At 35.2% G+C, this 23,379-nt stretch overlaps 3 protein-coding genes across 3 annotated transcripts; 1 reads left to right on the top strand and 2 right to left on the bottom strand.

Annotated features, from left to right (window-relative positions):
* The first annotated feature begins 1,387 nt into the window (after positions 1-1,387).
* LOC132616960 (1-aminocyclopropane-1-carboxylate oxidase-like) lies at positions 1,388-4,841 on the top strand. The gene is made up of 4 exons (XM_060331762.1): positions 1,388-1,575; positions 2,366-2,592; positions 3,312-3,645; positions 4,292-4,841. The coding sequence occupies exons 1-4, from the start codon at positions 1,471-1,473 to the stop codon at positions 4,568-4,570; spliced, it is 945 nt and encodes a 314-aa protein (XP_060187745.1). The 5' UTR covers positions 1,388-1,470; the 3' UTR covers positions 4,571-4,841.
* A 1,435-nt stretch (positions 4,842-6,276) lies between these two features.
* On the bottom strand, positions 6,277-7,383 carry LOC132620173 (uncharacterized). Its single transcript, XM_060334866.1, has one exon. It carries the CDS (start codon positions 7,381-7,383, stop codon positions 6,277-6,279), a length of 1,107 nt encoding a protein of 368 aa, XP_060190849.1.
* A 13,043-nt stretch (positions 7,384-20,426) lies between these two features.
* Positions 20,427-21,518, bottom strand: LOC132620172 (protein ALTERED XYLOGLUCAN 9-like). The gene has a single exon (XM_060334865.1). The coding sequence runs from the start codon at positions 21,516-21,518 to the stop codon at positions 20,427-20,429; it is 1,092 nt and encodes a 363-aa protein (XP_060190848.1).
* Positions 21,519-23,379: the final 1,861 nt, after the last annotated feature.

The following is a 23,379-nucleotide window of genomic DNA, read 5'->3' as shown; positions in this document are numbered from 1 at the left end:
TGATGTAATTTAATTATAATATGTTACTTAAGTCTATCTATTAAGTACTACATTTACAAATAAATATCACTCAAGTATCAAGTAATCTTCTTATTCTATTTTCAAGCATCATCTTAATTATATTATTACAATATTCATTTTAGAATTGGGAAAAAACATTAGCAATTACTTAACAAGGTACAATATATTTAATTAAGGCATTTCTCACATAAAAGAAAATTTAATGTGTTATTTAATACATATAAATGAAATTTGTTGAGAATATACCTTAAGAATAGAATTTTAAACAAAAAACAAAAAAAATGAATGGACAAATCATAAGGAAAATGATGATGGTGGATACCACCAAATGAATGGACAAATCATAAGGAAAATGATGATGGTGGATACCACCGAACAAGTTATAAGGCTAAACGGAGGACACGGTGTACAACTTTGTGTGCCTTTTTTTTTACTTCCACGTGTTGAATCTTCAATTCATTTGTTAATAGCTAATAATTGTCTGGGAGTAATTGTTAATGGAAATATTGACGATTCCTTTAATTGTAACAACTACATTGGGAAATAGTGTGACGAACCTCTGAGAGGCTTAAAATTAAGGCAGTTAATATTAATAATGTGGATTCATGGAAATATTGTAGAATAGAATTTTATTTTTGCTTAAACAAAATCTTACAAATTTAATTGAAAATATTCATGGAGAATTACCTAGGGATATTTTTCCAATAAGATTCGCAAGAAAATCCCCCTTTCACAATTTTTTAAAGTCTATTTAAGACGAAATCGCTTCCTATCTAATAAGATTTTTTACCATATTTAGAACTCAAATCTCAAATCTCTGATTAAGAATGAAAGAAACACGCAACTAACTTTAATCTTATGACACTACTAGAAAAATACAAATTACATGGGGATATTCCTAAGGATTATAGAGGAAAATCCGCAGGTAATCTAGTTTCATGAGAATTTTTTTGCGAAAAAAATTCAAAGGAAAAACTTTCATGAGTAATTATTATTTGTGAATTTAAATTTTCCTAAGTAAATTACATGGGCTTTTTAATTCGCATGTATTTACTTGCGGATATTTTTTGCAAGAAATTTTTAATGCAACTTTAAATTAGTTGGAATTCCAATATAAATATGAAACGCGGATCTCAGAGAAAAAGGTAAAGCCGTATGGCTAAACGACAAGCTTTTAGTGAAGGGGTCCATCAAGGATGTGCCCACATACACAATCCATAAGTTTTGTTGCCACTAACTTCCACTTACCTTTTTTATTCCTACATCTTAAATTTTTTATTATTTTAAATGTTTCCAATATATCACCCAGTCATTTGTCCTTTTCTGTTTCCCCACGCCTATAAATACTCTTCCAAATATATTCTTCCTCTCCATTCTTCACCCAAGCTACTAAATTCCCTAGCAAATTAAATAATTCCAGAGTAAGAGAAGTAAAAATAACCAAAAAAGATGGAGACCTTCCCAGTGGTTGACATGGAGATGCTTAACACTGAAAAAAGGGCTGCAATTATGGAGAAAATAAAGGATGCTTGTGAGAACTGGGGCTTCTTTGAGGTAATATTATTGAACTGCAGATTTAACTTATATATATTAACCTTGGAGCTTTATCAGCACTTTCAATGTACTTTAACTTAGTGTATATTCTAGATTACTAATCTTACTTGTTAAGACGATTAATAGCTTGAGGTGATCTGATAATGTAAAACTTGTTTACATTATGATTTATGAGTGTACAAAAGTTAAACTCTACTATGATATATTATTTTCTCTCGAGTTTAATAAGTAGTCTGTTTGTCCAAGCTTCTGAGGAGTCAATAACACTTTGTTTTTTTTTTCTTGGTTCTTATTTTAGAAAATTGAGGTGCTTGGTCAATTTTTTTGGGAAAAAAAAAGTTCCTCTTAAGTAGTATCGGAAGTTTTTTTTTTTTTTAAAGAAGGTGAAGAAAGTAGTTATTTCCCCGTAACATTTTTGCAACCATTGGCCAAGCACAAATTGTTGATATAATATTGTGTGTTTTTCAATCGATTAGCCAAACACATGCTGCGCTCTTCAAAAAACTTTTCAAAATAAGCAGACTTCGAAAGGTTTCGTTTTCTGACAGATCTTTCACTCGATTAAATAAATTATACTACAACTATAGGCAAGTTTTCATACGAACCTGGTATAATAACCTGAAAAATAGAATAAGAACCTATTATAATCGATTAAATTGCAATATGATAATACAAAAATACTTTATTCAATAAGTATATATAACTTGAATCCTTTTTCTCTATCATAAATATCATTTAATAAGAAACAACCCCTACTCATCTTTGTGTGTTGTGATCATATGTATCTTAGGTGGTGAATCATGGGATCTCTCATGAGCTTATGGACATTGTGGAGAAGCTAACAAAGGAACATTACAACAATTGTATGGAAAAAGGGTTCAGGCAAATGGTGGCAAGCAAAGGGCTTGAGGATGTTGAGGTTGAGAACAATGATTTGGACTGGGAAAGCAGTTTCAACTTGAAACACCTTCCTGTTTCAAACATCTCTGATGTTCCTGATCTTCAAGATGATTACAGGTCAAAACACTTTATATTTCCATTTTTGTTCTTTATTTCTCAGTACTCTTGCTATTTCATTGCCAAATTATTTGACATGAACAGATCACTATGCTCCATTAACTGGAATTTATCATTTCAAACTTGCATCCTTTCTTGAGTTTAATTTTTATAAATGGATAGTGTAAACGGATTTTTACACTATCAGATCACCTAATAACTGCAGGTAATCATCCGTATGGGATCAGTTAACTTGAAAACTAAGAAAACTACCTGCTATAAAAGGTTAAAATATGTATATTAACAGTATACTAAGTTTTTATATTGTTGGTGTAAATAAGTTAAAGGAAAGGTCCAAATTTACCTCTTTACCGTACGAAATTGCTCAATTTTGTTGTTAGCACATCTTCTTATATTTGTCCTTATCATTCACAAAAATTCACAAAACTACAACTGAACAGGGTGGACTCCACGTGGCAATTTTTCAAGAAATGTTCAAAATTTCCCTTCTTATATTTAGCTATACTTTAAATTTAACCTCCGTTAGAGCACCACTAGGGATAAAGGGCAAAAACAAGATTGCTTACTAGAGGAGTATGAATTAATGGATGAGTGAAATTGAGCAATTTCGTATAGTAGAATGAATACATTTCTTTTGCTTGTTCATAATTCATAGACTTTAGTTTGGTATAGTCTACTCTGCTTGTTTGACAAAATTTTACTTTGGCCATATATAACAGGAAGGTGATGAAGGAATTTGCAAATAAACTAGAGAAATTAGCAGAACAACTCTTGGATTTACTTTGTGAGAACCTTGGACTTGAAAAAGGTTATTTAAAGAACGCTTTTCATGGTACAAAAGGTCCAACATTTGGTACAAAGGTTGCAAATTATCCACCTTGTCCAAAACCAGAACTCATAAAGGGCCTAAGGGCTCACACTGATGCAGGTGGCATCGTACTTTTGTTCCAAGATGACAAAGTTAGTGGACTACAACTCCTAAAAGATGGTCAATGGGTTGATGTCCCACCAATGCCCCATTCCATTGTTGTCAACATTGGTGACCAACTAGAGGTATACTTCATTTTATTTGGTTTCAAGATTAAGTTTTATGTACTAAGCGTATAATACAAATTTTCATTATAATATAATTTAACATGTTATAATAAGTTAATTACTTATCATTTAGGTTATCAATCAAGAATTAGATTGGGAAGCTCGATAGAAATTTTAAATAGTCGTGGAAAGGAGCAGGAGGGAAATTCAAAAATAGTAATAGCTCTAGAAAAACTACAAACTAACCAGTGGACAGCCTGTATGATTCCTTTTTGATTTGAGACCCTTATTTTTCTCGTGGATAGCCTGGTCTGAGTGAGAATAACAGATTCATGAGTAAGCGCATATTTCACTATTGATTCAACGACTATTTTTTGTCTAGGAAACTAACACATGACCCTGTTTGCAGGCTATTCTTTTGATCATGTTGCTCGTTTAAGAATATGATACAGTCTGATAAAATAATAAAATAAATACCGAAAAAATGCTTATTAAATAAGTTATACGGAGTAATGATCTTTCAAATAATCTGATTGGGTAAATACTTTTTAGTGCATAGAATTTAAAATATTTGCTCTATTGTCATAATGTAGTGTGTGTTACATTAATATAAGGTTACTAAAATGTTTATATGGTTCACTAACAAGTTGTTTTTTGGTTGAAGGTGATCACAAATGGAAAATACAAGAGTGTGGATCACAGAGTGATTGCTCAAACAGATGGAAACAGGATGTCAATAGCATCATTTTACAATCCAGGGAGTGATGCTATTATTTTTCCAGCACCACAATTGATTGAGAAAGCAGAAAAATTAGAGAAAGACAAATTTCTAAAGTATCCCAAATTTATGTTTGAGGACTATATGAAATTGTATGCAAGTCTCAAGTTCCAAGCTAAGGAACCTAGATTCGAAGCTATGAAGGCAGCGGAATTCATATGTTAATGCAGAAATTAATGAATAAGAAAGGAGGGGCAAAAATAAAAAAAAGAATGTGGGTTTTATTGATATTGTTTTGTCCTTAATAAGATTAATGTTAGTAGACTTCCTTGCGTGTGTTTAAAAGTGGTTTGTTTGAATATGTAAGATGTATTAATTTGTTGTTTTCAATAGTCTCATTGTAAGGAGTGGAATTCATATGTTAATCCAGATTATATTAATAAAAAGAGGGCCGAAAAAGAAAAAAGAAAAAAGTATATGGAGTAGTTTATATTGATTTTGTTTTGTCCTTAATAGGATTGATGTTGGTGGAGTTTCATAATATAATTAGCTTATTCTACTTGTGTTTAAATGTGGTGTATTCCCGGTACTTCAATTATGTTCTAATATGTTAGTGCAGTAATTTTACCTTCAATATTGGAAGAATAATTGAAGTGACTTACTTTCCTTTCTTGTTTGTTTCAAAAAGAGCGTTTCTGTCTATATTTAGTAAATTTTTCAATTTCAACATTCCACCTGACAAGTTTAAAACCACAAGATTAAAGAATCACACACATCTTTAATTTAAGATCACAAGATTTAAAAATTTGACTTTATTTCTTAAACTCCATATCCAATCAAACCGAGACACGAAAGTTGGGACAGAGGGAGCATTTGATATTTATTTAATTCATGTCTAAATAGAATTTTTAGTCTGAATAATATACAATATGTTTTCTTAGTTCCTAGCTAAATTAGATTTTGCATTATAAAAATAGGACGTCATTAGTTATTTCCTATATAGTAGAGAACCAGTGAGGGAAATTGCAGAGATCATTCATAGATTTTATAATATTCTGAATAAATTATTTTTTTTCACCTTATTTTCTGTTTCTCATTGTTAAATGCTTTACTGGGAGAATTTATTATAATGTAGCTGAATTCGGTATCTGATCTATAAAAAAAAATGGGCCAAAATGGAGAAGAATGAATATTGATGATGTATATAGAGGCGGAGCTAGGATTTTGAATTTATTGGTTCGAGATGAAAGCCAGAGGCAAATACCCGTACAAGGTTCATCAGAACCTACTACTTCCATCATAGAACATAAATTTGTATAAAAATTCTCTAAAATTGCAACAAATAGTATGTATGGACCATAACTTTAAAATATCAGTGGTTCAATGCTAACAACCTTAAAGGTTTAACTCAATAATGACTTACAAATTTTGATCTGACAGTTTCTCACATATGTCTTGCATTACTTTAACTAATGTAATAAAAACTTGAATTACAATATGCTAAATTTGAAGATGGTCTATGATGACACACTTTCTATGTTACAAATCACAAAAAGTTGCATACACATCACATTTTTATTACTAACTTTTTGAACGCCTAGCTCACAGCAACGTTCACATAAATTGTGGGAAAATATAGTGCTTCTTTGCATCGTTTGGGGCAAGATAGATCAATCCAACATTCAGTTTTATTTAATGACAAAAAATAAACAGAGCTTATAGAGTTAAAAGTGGTCTACAACACTTCCCAAATTGGAACTTTATTTATCTTGTAATGCCAAACTCATTGCAACATTCAGGGAATAAGCTGAAATATATGCTCCACATATGGAAAAATAAGCTTCTTCTACAATTTCTAATAATCATAATTAACAGATAGATAACATTAATCCCATGGCAATAAATTAGGACATTCCACTTCTCCCCGTCTTCTAATGAGTCCCATGTTTAGGTGTAAGTTTATGAGTCAATTTTGGTGCTTCTTTCGGAGCCAAACGTGACTTAGTGATAATATGCCTTGTTGGACTGAGAAGACTATTTGGTTTTGTAACTGTAGATTTGGGAGCCAACTGTGTGTTAAGAGAAAACTTTCTTGTTGATTGGGGTGAAAGTTTGGGATTCACCTTATGTTTATAAGTGATTGGTGCTAGCTGTGGAGAAATGATATGTTGCTTCTTTGCTTGCCTAGTGGTAACATGAGATCCAACTTTAGATTTTACTAGGAAAAACTTAGACCCTTGGTTTCTAGTTGGCTTTGGTGATGGTTTTGGAGAAAGATTTTGTTTACTTATTGGGATTTTAGGAGCCAGATGTGTTGGAACATACTTTCTTGGTGTAGGCCTAGGAGCAAGTTTAGATTTAGAAGGAGATGTTTTTGTAACCTTAGTGGTTGAATGAGGAATTGGCTTTGAAGAAAGCACATGAGAATGGGGAGCCAAGATTGATTTAGATGTGTGCTTTTCAATTGGTTTCGGAGAAAGATTTTGTTTATTTATTGGGATTCCAGGAGCCAAATGTGTTGGAAAATACTTTCTTGGTGTAGGCCTAGGAGCAAGTTTAGATTTAGGAGGAGATGTTTTTGTAACCTTAGTGGTTGAATGAGGAATTGGCTTTGAAGAAAACACATGAGAATGGGGAGCCAAAATTGAGTTAAATGTGTGTTTTTCAACTAGTTTCGGAGAAAGATTTTGTTTAATTGAGCTTTTAGGAGCCAACTGACCCCAATTTGATCGGCGCTGATGGGTAGTTATTGTTGAGCTTTTAGGAGCCAAATGTGAAGGAAGAGGTTTATTTGGTGAAGGTTTAGGAGAAATTTTAACTTTAGAAAGGGGATATACTATTTCTACCGTAGGGATTGAATATGGGGAATGTGGATTTTCTAAGGCATTCGTAGGAGTTAAGTGAGAAATATGTTGTGATGTTGGGTTCTTATGTTGCGGGCTTGGTGTAGGAGATAAGGAGAGTGCAATTTCAAATGAAGTTGTAAATGTGAAGAGAAACAAAGCTGCAAAGATGGAAATATTGTAAAACTTTGCCATTTTGCTTTACTATAAAGTTTCGTGTAATGGCTACATTGCAGTGTTACGACTTATGCGTCATATTTATAGGTGGAGTAATACATGAAGTGGCTTCGGATTAAGTCTAGTTTAAACTCCCTTGGAATTGAATGAAGTAATTAATTAACTTTACCATTCAATAAGAGATGTATAATCATAAATGTTTGAAGTCTTTATTGATAAAATGAGTTACAATGGACACCAATAATCCGTTACATAAAACTCCGGGGGAGGGGGGGGGGGGGGGGGGGGGGGGGGTGGGGGTTGGTGGGGACATTTAATCGTTCCACTTTTATGTATCTTACATGTCTTCTGGGTTTGCGAGCTATTGCACAGGAGCAGGATCCTGTGCGGATCCGAAAGATAGCGGCTGCGGGTTCCCATATTTAAAAAAAAAAAAAAAACGTCTTCTACATATTAAATTTTACGTAAAACGGAAAAAAAGAAAAAGGGGAAAGGAAAAGCTTACGCCGTAACAGAGGTAGCAACGTAGAAAATAAGGCAAATATTTTGATACAACAGGTTAAATTGCACTGAGCATTTACATTCAATTTAGAACACAGGGAATAATAAAACTAAAAAAAAATGTAGTAATATCAATATGCACCCTAGGGCAGCTACCCTTTTTACTTGTGAATCACAATCAAAAGCAAACATTTTTCTTTACATAGTCAACCAGCTACCCTTTTTGGCAGGAAAAAGGTAAAAGGAAATTACAAAGCAAGCAATGAGTTTGAACTGAGTTAGTGATCCAAATCGAACATACTCCCTCCGTCCTAATTTACGTGGCATCATTTGACTAGGTATGTTTAAGAAATAAAGGAAGACTTTTAAAATTTGTGGTCTAAAACAAGTCTTAAATACGTGTATGGTTGTAAATCATCTCATTAATGATAAAAAATAAAAGAAAATTTTAAAATTAAACTGTGTCTAAATATAGAAAGGGGACATTTTTTTGTGACAGAATAAAAGGCAAAGTGTGCCATATAAATTGAGATAGAGGGAGTAATACGTTTACAAAGAACAGAGTGGCAAAGTCACAAGATGAGTTGGTTCAACTAGCGAGACGCTTTCACCCCAAGTCTTTTTTAGTCGTAAGAGCATGTCAAATGAGTTAAAGCACACATTACTTCAGTGCTTTTTAATCCTTTCAAAATGGCAGCAACATACCCTTTTTGCTATTTCTATGCAAGAATCGTATAGGCAATGGATTCCCGCGTGAAACACTTTTGATCGAAAAAGTTTAGTCAATTTCAAGAAATGCTTGATTGGAAACTTGCTCGTAAGAGCATGTCAAATGACTTAAGCGCACATTGTGAGTTTGAAGCTTGCCATAGACAAAAAAAACTAGTATTTGTTCTTTGTGGACTGTTGTAATAGAGATTTGGAAAATAAATGTAAAGATACAAGACCTGCAAGAATGAAGTTATTGGATACCATTAGGTTTTCCATTGTATGTCAATATTGTTGTCTAAGGGACTCACCCAAATGGAGACTTTGTATTTCTTCAACCGTGCCAACTGTCAAGATAATCAAATCAATCCACTGGTTGTTAAGTTTGACCGCTTTCTCTTGATATCACTAGATGTTGATGCCCGTGCGAATAGGCCTAGTATGAGCTAACGACAAACATAATATTAGTATGACAACATTTTCGTTCGAAGAAGTATGTACAGGAAATTATTTGGTTTCATTTCATCTCAAAGTTTTTATTCCGTTGAAATCTTTACATTCTACTGGTCCTAACCAAAACTTTAGTAGTATAATTTAATAAAGTAACATAACTTATTAGTTTTCAATTATGAGGATATTCATTTCTTAAGTTGTAAAGCACTAAGAATCTAACATTCTATCTGCTTTTTACTATCGCTTAATGCTATAAATTTATTAGGTTTGCAAAGATATATATTTTCTTCTTAGATTGAATTGTATTTTATACAACAACCGTGAGTCATTATACATTATTCTCCTGAAGATCAATCATTTCTTATTTACCATTCACAAATAAAAATTAGAAAGTTCAGCGCATAATTCAAATGCGTAATTTATCTCGACAGATAGCAGAAAAGTTGTTAGCATGATACAATATTTGCTTCTGTTCTTCTTTCATAATTACAATGATATATTGTTAATAAGTACTTTTATCATTTATATCAATTTAGTGAAAATATTATCGTGTAGTCTCACATCATAAATGTATTTTCTTTAAAATTTAATTTAAATTCTACTAAAGTTTATGTTATATAGTTACACATCAAATTAATTTTTTGACCCATATATTTTTCTTTTATTTCAAAATTTGTTCTTATTAATGTTAATTGGTTATATAATTTCTGAAATTGCAATTATTTTATTCATTATTTTGTCAGCTTTTTAAAATAAAAATTTGCTTGAATCTTTTTACTTATATTACTAATAAGTTGTATGTTCAAAACACGATTAATATAACACTGTAGTTTATGCTCCGTATCCAAAACTTTATTATATTAGTGTTTGCTACGAATACAAAGTTTACTAAAATTTATTAATACTTTTTAAAAGAGAAGACTTGTTTAAAAGGAAAATATTTTCCTCTCTTTGAGACAAAACAATAACAATATTTAAGCATCAGTTGATAACTTGAATTTTAATTTGATTAATTTAAAGGTGTAAAATATTATATTGTTAATGTATGTAGATTGGACCTAAACAATACTTATTGAAGATACAGTTTAAATAGAAAGGCTGTCTTTTCTCCTAAGATGATATACACGGAGGGCTCTCAGCGCAAGTTAAGCTAGGACTTGCTAATGTGCACTGAACCACCATGACTCGCCGAAAAAATACAGATCGCAACACGGACCGCATAGTCACACCGGAATCAGGCGTAGCTCAAACCCTAGGGCAACTACAGCTAGCTAGCTGGCTCCTGAGCACGAGCACATCTGGTACCAACACGACCACGGCAGATCCGAAATCGACGAAAACCCTCTCACATATGACTACTGATACAGCTGGATTGGAGGAATTACAACCTCCACCAGATGATAGTCACGTAGCGGCACGGCGATTGGAGTTTGATGTAACGAGAGCAGCCCCAGTACCAACCCAAGCTGAAATCGTTCAGAATAATCGAGCAAACAAACAAGGTATGAAGCAAAACTACTATCCACCAGTTGTTAAGGATGGATTGAAAGTGGTGCGACTTAACCCTGTGAAAATTAAGGAACAATGCGAGAAATGGAATACGGCTTTGATAGGTTATGTGCTAGGAGGAACACCTGCTTTTAAGGAGATGCTTAAGTTTGTGTATGAGGTTTGGCGTGCGGTAGCTACTCCTAAAGTATTTTTGCACGATGATGGGTACTTCATCTTCAAGTTTGACACAGAAGAAGATAAAGAGCTTATCCTCGAGAATGGACCGTATACTTTTAACAATAGACCCATGATCCTGCAGATGTGGAAACCAGATTTTCAGTTACACACAGAGTCGATGCGTATCCTTCCACTTTGGGTTCTCTTCCCTGGGCTACCTTTGCAATACTGGACAAAGGAGAACCTGGGTAGAATTGCTAGCTATCTAGGTAAACCTATCTGCACAGACAAGCTGACTGCAAAGGAGGAACGACTGTCCTATGCAAGGATGCTCATTGAAATAGATATTACTCAACCTCTACCTGAAGTGATGATGATTGAGACAGCAGATGGTAGGGTCAAGGAGCAGGACACTGAGTATGAATGGACTTCATGCTTTTGTCACACTTGCAATCAGTTTGGGCACTTAACTGGTAATTGTGAGCAGGAAACCAAGCAAGAAGAAAAAGCTCCCTCCAAACGCAAGAAAAGGAATAGAAAGAAGGCAGTACCTCAATGGCTAGCAAAACCTGGTGAAGGCAATACTAAAGAGGGAGATGCTAGTATACCTGAAGTACAGGAGCAAATTCCAGCAGCAAGTGGCCAACTACTAATTACCCCAGTGGATGCAACCTCCATTCCACCTACACAGACCCAGACTAACAATCTCCCAACCCCTGAGACTGAACTTCCACTTGTGGACAGGGGCAAAAGAGTTAGTCAGGCACAAGGTGTTGGTCGAAAAGCTCATGCCATAATACCAGCAATGGAAGGCAACTTGATGAAAGTTCAAGAGGGTAGAGGAAAGAAGGTACATAAAGGAATTCCCTAGGGGAATAACATTGTAGGAAGGGGTGAGCATGACCCAGGCCCAAGGAAAGGACATGATCATAAGCTCTTGGAACATCAGAGGGCTTAATCTGCCCTTTAAACAAAAAGAGCTGAAAGCATTTATGCTAAAGAATAAAGTGTCTCTGATGGCTGTTTTAGAGACTAGAGTGAAAGAGAATAAGGCTGCCAAAGTCACTCAAACTCTGGGAGTAAACTAACAGCTTGGGTTCAATTACAACTATGCCACTAATGGTAGGATATGGGATGGATGGAAGCCTGCACATCTGGATCTTACTATCTTGCACACCACTAGCTAGGTAATACACTGCTATGTGGAGGACAAGGACACATCCTTTGCCAGCAACATCACTTTCGTTTATGGGTTCAACACAGTAGGTGAGAGGAAGGAAATGTGGGATCAGTTGAGGACAATACACTCATCCTTGACAGGTCCTTGGTTAATCCTTGGAGATTTCAATGCTTTGCTATCTGTCGATGATAGATTACATGGGAACCCTGTACATATAACTGAAACTGAGGACTTTCAAGAATGTGTTAATGATCTAGGCTTGGGACAAGTCACTAGAAGAGGTTTTCAGTACTCTTGGTGCAATAAGAGAGATGTGGGTGACAGAATCTATAGCCACATAGACTAGGTATTTGGAAATTATGGGTGGTTCCAGAATTACAGCAACATTGAGGCAGATTATATGAATCTAGGGTGCTCTGATTACTCTCCTATTGTGCTAAATAATGTTACTAGCTTCCAACACATAAAACGACCTTACAGGTTGCTCAATGTCCTGTTGGAGCAGGAGTTTTATAATCAGGTAGTAGAAGAGTGTTGGGGCCAAAGGATCACTGGGTGTTTAATGTTTAGAATTGTAAAAAACTGCAGAATATTGAGAAGGGCACTAGGACCGTATCAAAGGTTCACTCTAGTCTAGAGGGTAGGCTGGAAGGGCTGCACACAAAACTGTCAGATGTTCAAACAGGACTCAGACTTGACCCTTTCAGCACTCAACTAGTCCATGATGAGAGGACCACCATTGATCAACTACACAAATGGGATGCTATACATGAGAGGGTACTGAGACAAAAATCTAGAGCTACATGGATAGCAGCTGGAGACTCTAATTCCAAATTCTTCCATGCTCACTTAAAGGCAGGGCAAGCCAGGAATAGGATTTCCAGTATATATAATGAACACCATGTAAAGTTGACTGATCCAATAGCAATCCAGCAGGAATTTGTGGGTTTTTTTTCAAAAGTTGATGGGTGATACAAATCCTGAACTGCCCTGCATTGATATTAATATAGCCAGAGTGGTCCTTGTCTAACACTAGCACAACAACAGCAGCTCCTGCTTCCAGTAACAACAGAGGAGGTGTACATGGCCTTAAGGTCAATGCCAAATGATAAGGCGCCGGGGTCTGATGGTTATCCGATAGAATTCTTCAGATAGTTTTGGCCCCTAATAGGACAGGACATAACAGAAGTTGTCATTCAGTTCTTTAAGAATGGGAAGATGCTCAAAGAAATCAATAGCACCACAGTTACACTTGTGCCTAAGGTGGAAAATCCCAATTATGTCAAGGACTACAGGCCTATTGCCTGCTGCACCACCCTATACAAACTTATCTCAAAAGTGCTTACGACAAGATTAAAGACAGTGGTGGATAAGTTAGTGGGGCAATCCCAGTCTGCGTTCATAGAAGGGGGGAATATTTTAGACAATGTGATCATTGCACATGAACTAATAAAGTCCTATTCTCAAAAACATGTTTCTCCTAGATGCACCGTTAAAGTAGACATAAGAAAAGCCTATGACTCTGTTGAATGGGCCTTCCTTGAGATGGTGCTGGTAGAATATGGGTTCCCTCACAAGCTGGTCCAACTGATTATGACATGTGTTAGTACTGTGCAGTACTCTTTGTTGATTAATGGTGGACTAACCCCAAGTTTCCCTGCCAAGAGAGGGTTAAGGCAAGGGCACCCCATGTCCCCTTACCTCTTTGTTTTGGCTATGGAGTACTTGCATAGATCCTTGAAGCAACTTAGACATACCCCTGATTTTAAATACCACCCCAGGTGTGCAAGGTTGAATTTGGTGCACATCTGCTTTGCAGATGACCTACTTATGGTGTGTCGAGCTGATATGGGGTCCCTGCACTCAATACTACAAAGGTTTTACCACTTCTCAGAGGTGTCTGGGCTCAAAGCAAACATGGAAAAGAGTTCATTGTATGTGGCTGGGATCACTGATGTTCTTAGGGACCAGATGCTGGATGACTTCTACTTCACACTAGGGAGCCTGCCATTTAAATACTTGGGTGTTCCTCTGTCATCTAGAAAATTGACAATAAGCCAGTGTCTACCTCTAGTGGAAAAGATCATAGCCAGAGTAAAATGCTGGACCTCAAAGTTCCTATCCTATGGGGGTAGAGTACAACTTATCAAGAGTGTGTTGTTTGAAATGCAAACCTACTGGGCCCAAGTGTTTCTACTACCCAAAAAGATCCTCTCCCTAATAACTAGTGTGTGCAGAAACTTCTTGTGGACTGGTAGGAATGATTACTCTAGAAAAGCACTGGTCTCATGGGACACTATGTGTTAGCCCAAGTCCACTGGTGGGTTGAATATCCTGAATTTCTTTTTGTGGAATAAAGTTGTTATCTGCAAATTGCTATGGGCTGTTGCAAAGAAAAAAAATAGACTGTGAGTGCTATGGATTCATGCTTATTATGTGAAAGGTGATGATTTGGGGCAAACTCCAACCCCCAAGCAGGCTAGCTGGGTGGTTAGAAAAATATTTGTCGCAAGGAAGTGGTGGGCTGATGGGGTAGATTGGTTGGGACACTTAGACAATGTTGTATCAGCATGAAAGTTTAGTATCCAGACTATATACAGATCACTCACACCTCAGTTCCCTAAAGTATCTTGGAAGAAATTCCAGGCATGATACCTAGGCATCAATTTATTCTATGGTTAACTATGCACAAGAGACTGTCTACAGTAGATAGGATCAGGAAGTGGGGGATTCATACTGACCCTGATTGTGTGTTATTCTCCACTAATGCTGAGGAAACGCATGATCATCTGTTCTTTGAATGCCAATATTCCAAATACATCTGGCAGTCTCTCCTCACATGGATAGGCATAGCTAGACAGGTTGGATCATGGTCTAGAGAAGTGCAATGGCTTGTGGCAACCATCCGACCCAGTAAACCAAAGACCCTGGTACTAGGAACTTTGTTTGCTGCTACTGTATACCACATCTGGACCGAGAGGAACTATAGAAGATTTCAACAGAAGCAGCAAACCAAGCACAAAATCCTCAAAGAGATAGCCCTGCAACTACATATTGTAGGGAGATGCAAGCCTAAATGGTCCAAAGTATTAGATAGTTTAAATTTTTTCCCATGTTAGCTACCTCCCACCCTGCTGCTAGATGAAGAAGCTCACATATGGAGCTACTGATGGCTTGTGCAGTGAGGTAGAGTACAAAATATATTGAGTGAGAGATTTATGTTTGAGATTTAGCTCTAGAGTCCAAATGAGCTGATTGTACATAATGCTATACTTGGTTGAATAAAATTTTCTATTTGGCCAAAAAAAAAACTTATTATTTTTTATCAAATTTTGATTTGGATAATTCTAAAATTAAAACAAATTTACATTAGTTCAAATTATTAAATTAATTTTACATGTTTAAAACGAAATAAAATAGAAATAAGAACTACTATTTTTTAATTTTTGGTGAATATTCTTAGTTTAGCTCATTTTACTTATCGTGTTGTCTTTTGCACATTTTTTAAGGAAAGTCAATTAGAATTATAATTTAACTAATTTACCTTGTTTATTATTTGATCTCCATTTAATATTTTTTTTTCTTTTACGACATCAGTCTCTATTCACATTTATTAGAGTAAGAATAAAAATGAAAAAGTAATTAAATTCTATCTTATTTTAAAATATAAATATTTTAAGTATATTTATTTTAGTAAACATAACAAATAAATGACATGGCAGAATAGCAAATATGACAGTTAAATAACTAGATTAGATCTCAGGCTAATATAAGAAAAGAAAGGAAATTGTATGGTTTGACTACTTAACCTTTTGAAGAAAATCAATAATATGGTAATGATTTCATTTGCTCCCACTAATGGGTTGATACGCATATGACAATGAATCCACCATTATTGACTTAATGAGTATACTTTGAAAATTACATGAATATTGCTTATTTTTTAATATGGGGTCCACTTTTTTTTTTTTTTACATGAGTTGGAGGTGGACGACGATAACACCTCCAAACTCTATGCTTCTATATAAGTTAAATTAAAGGCAAAAGTCATAGATAGCCCCCTAAACTTTGCCACATTTTCCTCTGGGTTCCCTAAACCGAGGATTGTACCTATTGGGTACCTAAACCAGTCTAAATTTGATCCTATTGGGTACCTTTTTCACAATAATCAGCAAAATTAAGAGAGTGTATTACACTCTCCACGACGTGGCAACTTTGTCCAATGAAAACGTGACACGTGGCGGTGGGGTCCATCATAATAATTAAAAAATAAATTATACACCCCCTAAAATTTTCATCTCCTTCGCCGCCGCCCCCCCCCCCCCCCCTCCAACTGCAAAAGAAACCGGCCGCCGCACCACCACCCCCAACCGTCGTCCCCCCACCCCACCAATAATTTATTCCTCTTTTCTTCTCTTATTTAGGTCTATCAATGTCTTTACAAGACCCACCAACTTTTAATGAAAGGTGAGATAAAAAAAAGAGTCATAGTAACGGTGAATCCCCATTTTTTCCAGTGAACGAGTCATAATAATGGTGAATCCCCATTTTTTCCGATGAACAAGATGGTACTGCTACTTTTCAGATCTAAAAAGGACAAAAAAAATGATGGTAAAAAATAACATCCAATTCAAAATTAATTTTATATAAATAATTAAAAGAAATGAAGTGTTATAATGAAGAAGAAGAAGAAGAAGAAGAAGAAGAAGAAGAGAAAAAAAAAGGGAAGAAGAAGAAGAAAGGAAGAGAACGTACAGTGGATAAAAAAAAAGGAAGAAGAAGAAGAGGAGAACTACAGTGAAGAAGAAGAGAAAAAAAGGAACGTATGGGGTCAGGGGTCAGGCAGGCGGCTGGGGGGGGGGGGAGGTGGGTTAGTTTTTTATTTATTTATCTATTAAATTTTATTTAAAAGATGTAAAATTTTAACCAAAAAAAAAATAAGGGTGAAAGGGCTGTTCACGCGCCCAATAAAAAGTGAACTCAATTGCTGCACCACATAGGCAAAAGGTACCCAATAGGATCAAATTTAGATTGATTTAGATACCCAATAGATACAACCCTCGATTTAGGTAGCCCAGAGGAAAATATGATAAAATTTAGGGGGCTATTTATGACTTTTGCCTAAATTAAATGTCATATGAGAGTTCAATTTTTAGCTTGATTAGAGTTTATTGAATTAACATTTCCTTATAATTACTGACTGAAAAAAATGTGTGGTGCTGATAAACTGCTAAGCTGACATCTTACTTTTTCACGTGATTATTAAGAATTTGATTGCTATGTGAAACTACCTCGGATGACGTCGCATTTTCTTCTGTTCTCTCTCTTTTTCCACATGGTTTAGGGCAATCTTTCTTTCGTTCTTAAACTATGTGCACGATCAAATATTGCCACATCAAATATTACCACATAAATTTAAACGAAGTAAGTACTAAATATATGTATAATTTCCGTAATTTAATTGAAGATTCAAGTTTTTGTTAGCTCTTCTGTTCTGACAGCTCATTTCAAACAATTCAAATTGGAGCATCACTTTTATTGTCAAATATAAAGAGATCCGTTCAATAAAGGAAGTCGACTTTAGGAAAAAGCAAAGTGATACTAGAAAAAATTCACCTAAATTTGCACTGTTAAAACAACATATTTTCTATTTGAAGAAAAAAAAAATACCATTTTGCAACACTCTCAAGAAAATATCATATTATGAAAGGCTTCTCTTATGCTTCCAACATCAAGTTTCTTCAACTTGACATGCATAGCATGTGCTGTTCAATATAAATATCTGAAATGAAACTGTTCTAGTCCAAGCTAGTGCTGTTCTCGGACACTGCAAAATTTGGGTAGAAGTGAAATCCATGCCTTTCGACGTAGGCGAATTCAGGATTTTGGAATCAGAGGGTTCAGTGTGATTGTGACCATTAATATACGTGTGTATTTCTATACAATATTTCTTTCCTTCTTTTTTTTATGACAAGGGAACCTACAGCTACCCTTGGGGTGCGCACGGGGTAAACAAATCCCTGGCTGATCTAGGCAGGGGGTTTAGAACCGGAGACCTCCATTATGAAAGCCCCATGCTCAACCAACCGAGCCACCCTTACGGGTTTCAGTACAGTATTTATTTTGCTTATGGTAACATAATGCGAGCCAAAAGTAATGGATTTAATTGAACCTACAGAACTCACCCTAGATACAAATTCTACCTTCCTAGCTGAAGTGGCCCAACTGCTGGTGTTGGAGAGCACCTAACATAAGAAAAATACTGCAATTTGTTGAGATGGATTGTCGCTAATACATACGATTTATAGTCAGCTAGTAAATGTTCAGCAGAGAATATTTTGATCAAGTTTTAAATGTTCAGAGTACAAAGATAATAGCGAAAACAATATCTATTAGGTTGACTTACAACACCTACTGATGGATAGCAAAAGGTAACTAACTAAGAGAACTACAGCAATATTTGAAGCATCTTTTTCAGGTGATTCCAAAGGGTAAGATGAAATATTGATTGGACTAAAGGGACTAAATTAGGAGATTCTGAGTTAGTACCCCATTGATATTGCCAAAAAAAAAAACCAGAGCAATATAATAGAAACTCTATATAAAAAAAAAAACCAGAGCAATATAATAGAAACTCTATATCCTAATAGAGCAGGAAACATTTATAAGTATTCCTACTCTTGCAATGTTTCCTACTCTTGCACCATGGAGGAAGAATATAAGGCGATGCGGCTATGATGAATAAGCAATCATGAGGAAGTTATAGATCAAACCGCTGAATTGGAAAAATTAGGTTCCTATCATAAAGCGTTGGATAGGCTAAGTTCACATACTGGAGATAGCAAACTCGGAAATTCGGGATCCGTAGCAGACTGAACTATTGCATCTCAGATCCTTGTTTAACCATAAAGGTCAACACCAATTTGTCCAAGCCTGGATGGATAGAGTTACTCGGTACCTGTGCTGGCGGAAGGTAGCAGGCACCCCGTGAGCTGACCTGGACATCGCGGTTATCACATAACAAATTATGATTCATTCTCCATATACAAGGAGTGGAAAAGGTAAATGTTCTTCATTCTCAAGAAGAATTCATCAAGGAAATTGTTCTTCCATGTAGATCATCATGGCATAAACTAATTTCTTATTCTGCCCAACGCTATTGTATATTGGCCTGCTTTATGCCATTGAAAGATGTGTTTGCAACTTCCCTTTTTCGTTGGAAGTTTCGGAGTTCTTCAATGGACTAATATGACTACAGAGCCTTCTCAATACAGCACGAGTTCTAAATTCTAATGCAAGACTACGAACTCCAAAGTACGAGCACCAAACATACAAAAGACCCATATGAACTCAAGTTAGACCTTGCAACAACAAAAAAAATTGAGAAACTAGAGTTAAGTATCATTTTTGCAGCTCATCTGTCTAATAATTGAAAGGTATGATATGTGAGGAGTCCAAGGGACAATCTATGTTGCCCAGGCTCTTCAAAGATGCCCTTGTGTGCGGGTCGGATCCCCGAAAAGTAGTGAATTTTTGGGAGAGTTTGAGCAACATAGGGTAGTTCCACAATTTGACAAGCTAATTGTGATATCTCTATCAAACCCAAGTTACTTAGACCTTGCAACTACCAAAAGAATCACTACAAAACTGGCTTTGACTCCAAAAATCACAAAAATGCAGTTAAAGTATTTTTTGCAACTTATCTCCCTTTAATTGCAATGGATGCAATGAAAGAAGTCCAAGGTACATTGACTCCGCAAGTAGACTAGCTAATTGTGGTATCTCCCCCCCATCCCCACCCCCACCCAACCCACACACCCCGACACATGTTGCTAAACTACGCAAAGCATAAAATAAATGTAGCACCTAAATTTCAGCTCATATTTCTAGTAGAATACGAGATCTTCTTGACAACAAAATCAACAATCACGTTGGACCAAAACAGCAAGTGTTTGAAGCATTTAATCCAACAATTTTTTTTAATATACTGGAGAAGCAGAAAAAGACAGTCTATTATCATATCAAATCTAACTAGTTTCAAGAGGGATTAGGTAACTTGACACAAAGCAAGTAAAAAGACAGTATAAAGGTGCAATCATATAATTGGAATTCAAAATATTGTACATATTTCAGAAACATTGATTTATTCTACATACATGATCATATCAAAATCAGATATGAGATGAGATATGAGGGGTTTTCTCCTGCTCTAGAATACAATTCGTGTAAGTATATCAGTAATCATACAATTGAACAAGTGGAAAAGAATATGAACTACCATCAAAGAATTCTTGCTATTGAAATATCAGTTGCCAAAGAAAAACCTGGAAAAAAAATATTCGCCGACGATATTGAAGTATGAGCTCTAGCAATCACCAAAGAAATTCCGCTGCCCTTCCCCATTGCGGAAGGGTGTTTCAGCTTCTTTCTCTTGTGTCGGGACGAAGTTGTCAATAATAGATTACCTAGAGAAATAGGTAAAAGTAATAGTCGGTCCATTCTCAACCTCGGTAAAGTCCTTACTTGCCAACAGAAAACCATAACTACTCCATCATAACTTCTGGTTAGATTCGATAAGCAACCCGTTTAACATGATATGTACAATAGCTTCGTAGACAACCGAATTATAATGCATTCCATCAGACGTGCAACGAGCTCCGCAGTTATTACTCAACGAATGTATGTCTAGCAAAAACATCGGTCCACCAGATTGTTGAACCAGCTTCTTTTTATAAAGCTCATCATTAAACGCTTGCCACGTTACATCACTCATCTTTTCCCTCTTCTCATCCGTATTCAACATTGAGCTTATCAACTTAGGCATCCCCAACCAGAACAAGTTGGGCGACCGAATCGGAACAACCACATTCGAATCATCATTAGTTGAAGCAACTGGTAATAACAACACTACTGAATCCTTCAAAGACCTCAAGGAAGCACCATAATCCGACGCTTTATTTACATGTAACATATCCCATAGCCCTGCTCCCATCACAAATACATCCGGATAACGTGTTTTTCCTTGAAACTCGTGAACCAAATCGGTCAAATTACTCACGTATGGCGCCCAAATAAAGTCCAACTTCATCCCAATCTCATCAACAAATATGTTATAATCACTATGTCTCAAAAATAAATCCCCCCTTATACTTTCCATCTTATTTTCCCCTAATATCAACTCCAAAAGTGAAACTACCACTAACCTTGCTTGTGAATCACCAGCAACAACAACCCACGATCCGTTTAACAAATCCGACGCATCGTTCTTACTCAACTTTTGAAAATCACAACCTACAACATTTCCAGAATCGATCCACTTCCAAGAATCTATTATACTATCACTACCATTACCATTATTATTACCCAATTCTTGATAATCAAATGCTACTTGATGAAGTAAATTAAAGCAATAATCGCGATTTACGATAAATGATGATGGAGGTAATGAACTTGATGGTGTTGAAATGAAAGAAGTAACTGAAGGGAAATATGGAACTAAATGAACACCAACAAAAAGAGTGATAAAAAGTGCACAACTAAAAAACAACATTTTGTTACGACTTAAATGCCAACCTGCCATACCCATTGGAACAAAAAGTACAACACCTGCTGCAAATAGTCCTAACTGGACAGCACCAAACATGATTTCTTGATCTTAAATGACACCCATTATTAAAGTGTTAAATCTTAAAAATTGCAACTTTAAAGTGGAATTTCAAGAAATGATGGATTTTTTTTTACTGATTTCTTGATTTTAAATGACACCCTTTAAGGTGTGGAATCTGAAAAATTAAAACTTTAAAGTGGAATTTCAAGAAATGGTTGATTTTTGGATCTTCTTGAAATTTTTCTTTATTTGGACAGCACTAAACATGATGGGGTTTTGATTTCTTGATTTTAAATGACACACATTAAGGTGTGTAATCTGAAAAATTGAAACTTTGAGTGGAATTTCAAGAAATGGTGGATATTTTTTGGATCTTCTTGAAGAGGAAAAAATATTCAATCTGTTTTTTTTTTTTTTTTTTTTTTTTTTTTTTTGTGGGAGGGAATTGGTTGAAGGGAAAGTAAAGGGGAAGTTAAGATATGGTGAAGATTAAGAATGAAGCAAATATTTTTTGTAAAGAGGTGATGGCTATAGCGCAACTGTGTGAGAGAGAGAATGGAGAACAATGTCCAAATTTGGATTCTGGTTGTGATTCGGGGCAAGGATGGACGTACCCACTAATTTGGGCCAAATTGGTTGAAGAAATGTGAAGGACAATTGGCGCGGATGCCCCTCTTTTTGGCTGGTCTTTATATTTCGCCCCTCAAAATGGTGGTCTTTAATTATTGCTCTTCTGAGCAAAACTAACATAGTAAAAAGACATTACTATCCCTAACCGTTACATATAAAACACAACAAAAATCGTTATTCTCAAATCTTTCTAGCGTTAACCCAACCCAACTTCGTTCTCAAGCCAGATTTCTCAATTATTCAAATCGTTGTTTCAAGCCAGATTTCTCCATTGATTTTGCTGCTACAACATCAGTAAAAGGTACAAATCTTAATTCAACTCAATTTAACGATTTTATTGAGTTTAGATTGTTAATATTTGAAAAAGATCATCTTCTACGACCTGATTATTAAGAAACAGATGACATACAACTCAGATTGAACATTACGCATGATAAAATTAATCAGCAAAATAGAATCGATTGGATTTAATGCTTTGTTCTGATTTTAATTATTTTATACCTTAATTAAATTAGTATACAATGCTTATTTACTTGAAATTGTAATTATAGTAAATTCAATTTAAATCAGGCAATGCTTATCGATTTAAACTTGAATTAAGGTAAACTGTGTACAAATTTAGAACAAGTATGCCGGAGGAGGCAAAAGTTCAATTTACAAAAGAGTAGAGTATGCCGTTACCGGCAATGTTCTGAACCAAATTTCATAACAAGTATGCCGGAGAAGGTAAAAGTTCTGGTTTATATAGAAGTATAAATTAGTCTAGTTGCGTCAATCCTCTAATTGGAATAACTGTTGCAGGTATTTGATTTAAATTGGATGAAGGTAGAGGAGGTTTTCATTTTTTTTATTTTTTTTAACCAAAAACAGTTATTGCATTATCATCAGCAAAACAAAAAGTGCTTATGCCGGAGGAGGCAAAAGTTCAATTTACAAAAGAGTATAGTATGTCGTTACCGACAATGTTCTGAACCAATTTCATAACAAGTATGCCGGAGAAGGCAAAAGTTCTGGTTTACATAGAATTATAAATTAGTCCAGTTGCGTCAATCCTCTAATTGGAATAACTGTTGCAGGCATTTGATTTAAATTGGATGAAGGTATAGGAGGTTTTTATTTTTTTATTTTTTTTAACCAAAAACAGTTACTGCATTATCATCAGCAAAACAAAAAGTGCTTATGCCGGAGGAGGCAAAAGTTCAATTTACAAAAGAGTATAGTATGCCGTTACCGGCAATGTTCTGAACCAATTTCATAACAAGTATGC

This window comes from Lycium barbarum, chromosome 11 (assembly GCF_019175385.1).
Source record: "Lycium barbarum isolate Lr01 chromosome 11, ASM1917538v2, whole genome shotgun sequence".
Lineage (NCBI taxonomy): Eukaryota > Viridiplantae > Streptophyta > Magnoliopsida > Solanales > Solanaceae > Lycium > Lycium barbarum.
This window is presented reverse-complemented; position numbering and strand designations above follow the sequence as displayed.